Raw genomic sequence first — 4078 nt, forward strand, 5'->3', positions numbered from 1 at the left:
GTATCATTGATAGGTGGAAATCAGCTAACCCTCCTTCAATTAACCCCCCCCCCACCCTCTCTCCCATTCCCCTACCTCCAATAACTCCAGGCCACCGGATGTTCATTGATATATGAGAACCAATAACCTTTGGGGATCTGGAGATTGCTAGGAGTGGGGGTTGGTCAAAAGGGCGTATAGTATGACTCATGAATTGTCGGTGATGGGAAGGGGGTGGGTGAGGGAGTAGGGGCCTGAGGTGAGTCAGTTTGAGAAAATTCAAACTAGTATTTGTATTGAGTATATCGTTAAAATGATAACACCATTGATAAGAATCGAAACGGCTCATTATTTTCTTTAAACTTCGTTTTTTTTTTTTTTTTTAGTTTTCAATAGATAGCTGTATGTGAAATGAAAGCATATTTATTACATCGAAAAAGATAAATCAACATCGTTAATGATAAATCTTAGTATGCCCGAAATACATTCATATAAAAGTACCAATGACTAATCAAGTCATGCCATGTACAGTATTCTCAAAGTGAAAGGGGGGAGGGGCAATTGTTACAAAGGGGGTGAGGGGCGAACAGCATACCGTATATAAAGACCCGTCCAAAGCTACTACCTTCAGTGAGACATCTTACTCTCTCCTAAAGCTCGACACCTCTGCAGGCCAATCGGACGCCCATCATTCAACATGTCTCTTACCGGAACCTACGCTTTTGAGTCTAACGAGAACTATGCCGAATGGCTTGCTGCTGTTGGTAAGGAATAAACCTGAGAAGGTTCTCTAACTACACTATTATTTTCCAATAAAGTTCAAACTCCAATGCAATTTCATGCTATAGGCATTCACTAATAAGATGCTTGATGTTATCGTAATTTTCCTATAACAATACCCCATGTAGCAAAATCTTTGCTTATGTCTTCCAAACAACTGTAAGTTACCCGATGAATAATTTGTCATTGGTTTTCTTTTCCTAATTTTTCGTAACTATCTAGCAGGCATCAGGTTCTGCATAAATTAACTTTTTTTTTATTTTAATCTAGATTAATCTCACTAAATTTGAAGCATTATTAAAAAAAATTGTGTGCTATTAATCTTAGTACCTTAACACATCTGTTACACAATTAAGAAAATATACAGAATATAACAAATAGTAACTCAAAGGCGGAGACTTGCAAAATATTTACCAAAATTCGCTTCCGTTTCTAGCTTTCATTAACGTTTGCACAATTAGGACGAGTTTTGCAAGAATTTTCAACATTTTACTTGTCATATAAAATCTAGATACACTGTATTAAAAAATATGAGGAAAATGCCTAGATTGCAAGATTTTTCTTTTAGAATACCTTAAAAAATATTCTTATGTCAGGAGTCATAAAGTGGTGAGCAGGCTCATCAATAAAAAAATAAAAAAATGTAATAATCAATAAAAACTACATAAGATGACTGCTGTCCTCCAAAGTAAGAGTATACTGACATTGCATTTACGAAAAATGTCTATTGTGTATTTCCTATTTAAACCATTCAATTTTCCTTTGCAGGCATTCCAGCAGACAGCGCTGCCAAAATGGCCGCTGCTAAGCCATCCCTGGAAGTCAACCACAGCGGTGATACCGTTACCGTGAAGACCATTGCAGGGGATAAGAACTTCACCAACACCATTAACCTTGGTAAAGACTCTAAGGCCACCCTGCCTGGAGGCGTCGAATACACTGTGAGTAGCCTAGAAAAATATGTGGTAACACGCACATACACGCAAAAACATATATATATATATATATATATATATATATATATGTATATATATATATATATATATATTATATATAATGTATATGTATATATATATATATAATATATAATGTGTATATGATTGTTTATATATACATTTGTATATATGTAAGCATATGTCTATTCGTGTATTAATATTTATATATACACACATATACTGTATATATACATATGTACGTATGTATGTATGTATGTATGTATGTATCTATCTATCTATCTATATATATATATATATATATATATATGTGTGTGTGTGTGTGTGTGTGTGTGTGTACCCTTTCTGAATGGAGAAACCTTAACGTTGCTTGTCGCTATAATCAGCAAAGCTGTACTATACTCAGGGCCACCCATACTAGGTTGGTTTGCTGTGAGCAATCATGCTAAAATCTTTCATTATCACTAATCCGCACTGCCCAACGTGGGGATGAAAACTTCCCAAACCCCAAAATTGAAATATCTGAGGTATTTGTCCTGCAGTGGACTAGAAACAGCTACATTAATTTTGTTGTTATTGTTGTTGTTGTGTAGATATTTATACATACACACATACATACATACACACACACACACACACACACACATATATATATATATATATATATATATATATATATATATATATTGAGAGAGAGAGAGAGAGAGAGAGAGAGAGAGAGAGAGAGAGAGAGAGAGAGAGAGAGAGAGAGAGAGAGGAGAGAGAGAGGGGCCAGTATACATTTTCGAACATGCAATAAATGTCAAAAGGCTCTATAATATTGCAAGAGCTTTAAAACCAGACTAATTTTCAAGCCACTGTAATGTTTTCCATTATATTTAATGCGACGATGGTTATGCAGTAACAAATACATAAATTAACCGGACCGTTCCCTTTACTTTTATTTCTATAACCATCACACTCCTAATAGGCCAATATATTACAGAGCATATTTAGTTGCGATTAAAATAGAAGACTGAGACCCCAGTATCAGGAACAAAAATAAGTAACAGCTTTAATCAGTTACATTTGGTTAATTTTTAACTGCATATTATAAAAAAAATCCTCTTGCGATTTACATTTGATGAACCCTGATGGATTCATAACCAATTCTAATTTTGGATATTAGAGTAACCTGGTATTCGAGAGAGAGAGAGAGAGAGAGAGAGAGAGAGAGAGAGAGAGAGAGAGAGAGAGAGAGAGAGAGAGAGAGAGAGAGATGCTTTTTAAATATGTAATATTTACAGCATGGACAAACTCATAAATGTACGGATAAGAACTCCATGTAAAACTGACGTTTGCTCAACATTTTTTCTTTTTTTGCTTGTTCAGGTAAATTTGACACTGAGTGGCAACAACCTCAAGGGATCTTACAATTTCCTAGGCAAATCTGGTGATGCCAGTGTTGAAGTAACTGGTACTGGCCTTGTACAGGTGAGTTCCTTTATAACATTTCCCATTTGAGTTGAGAATCGTGAAAGAAAATAAGTCAGCAAAACTTATAAAATCTTATGAAAATATGAATCTAAAATGCGATGTACTGAGTATTGAATTATCACTTCTTATTATGCTAATAATATCATTTCCATATTTTTTCTCTTGCAGAAAATGACATGCAATGGAATAACATCAAAGAGGACCTACAAGAGACAGTAGAAGAGAAGAATCTTGCTCATTTTCCTTTCTTTTCAACTTTTACTTTCTTATCACTCAGATGAGAAATGTCAAAATTTATATCTTCCCACATAAAATCTGGTCATATTTTCTCTAAGTTGCTAAAACTATTCTATATGCATCATTTTATAAAATAAAAACTACAAATAAGGATCTTTAGTATAAATAACCACAACATTTACAAAAACCTTTTAAAACATTCAAATAGAAACTGCTGGACAAAAAATAAGCCCTAAAAGCTACAGTATGCTAAAAAAGATGACATTTTAACAATTGAAAAGTATATCTGAAAATAAAAGATATAAATACATTGGTGAAATAATGAATGATTTTCTAAAAGTCGCAATTGCTGCCTAAACAGTAACTGGAAGAAAAATAATTATTTACTAATCTATAAACTAGTCTTTATCCAAACTTTAATAAATCAAATAAGCTAGTTCATACAAAATTTCTTGAACTAAACTAGTGTAGACGAAATGTCAATTCAAGGAGTTCCCTACTTATTATAGATACTGTTACTGGAACCATAAAAATCTACAAGATCATTATTACTAATATTGTTCTTGTTGTCGTTGCAATTATCATCAATATTATTACCAATTCTATAAATATTAAAATAGGGAAAAATAAAATAAAAGCCAAATAACGAAGAA

At 33.2% G+C, this 4078-nt stretch overlaps 1 protein-coding gene across 1 annotated transcript; it reads left to right on the top strand.

Moving 5' to 3' along the window:
* The first annotated feature begins 585 nt into the window (after window positions 1-585).
* LOC137634146 (fatty acid-binding protein, intestinal-like) lies at window positions 586-3576 on the top strand. The gene is made up of 4 exons (XM_068366385.1): window positions 586-743; window positions 1528-1700; window positions 3084-3185; window positions 3357-3576. The coding sequence occupies exons 1-4, from the start codon at window positions 677-679 to the stop codon at window positions 3405-3407; spliced, it is 393 nt and encodes a 130-aa protein (XP_068222486.1). The 5' UTR covers window positions 586-676; the 3' UTR covers window positions 3408-3576.
* Window positions 3577-4078: the final 502 nt, after the last annotated feature.

This window comes from Palaemon carinicauda, chromosome 44 (assembly GCF_036898095.1).
Source record: "Palaemon carinicauda isolate YSFRI2023 chromosome 44, ASM3689809v2, whole genome shotgun sequence".
NCBI lineage: Eukaryota > Metazoa > Arthropoda > Malacostraca > Decapoda > Palaemonidae > Palaemon > Palaemon carinicauda.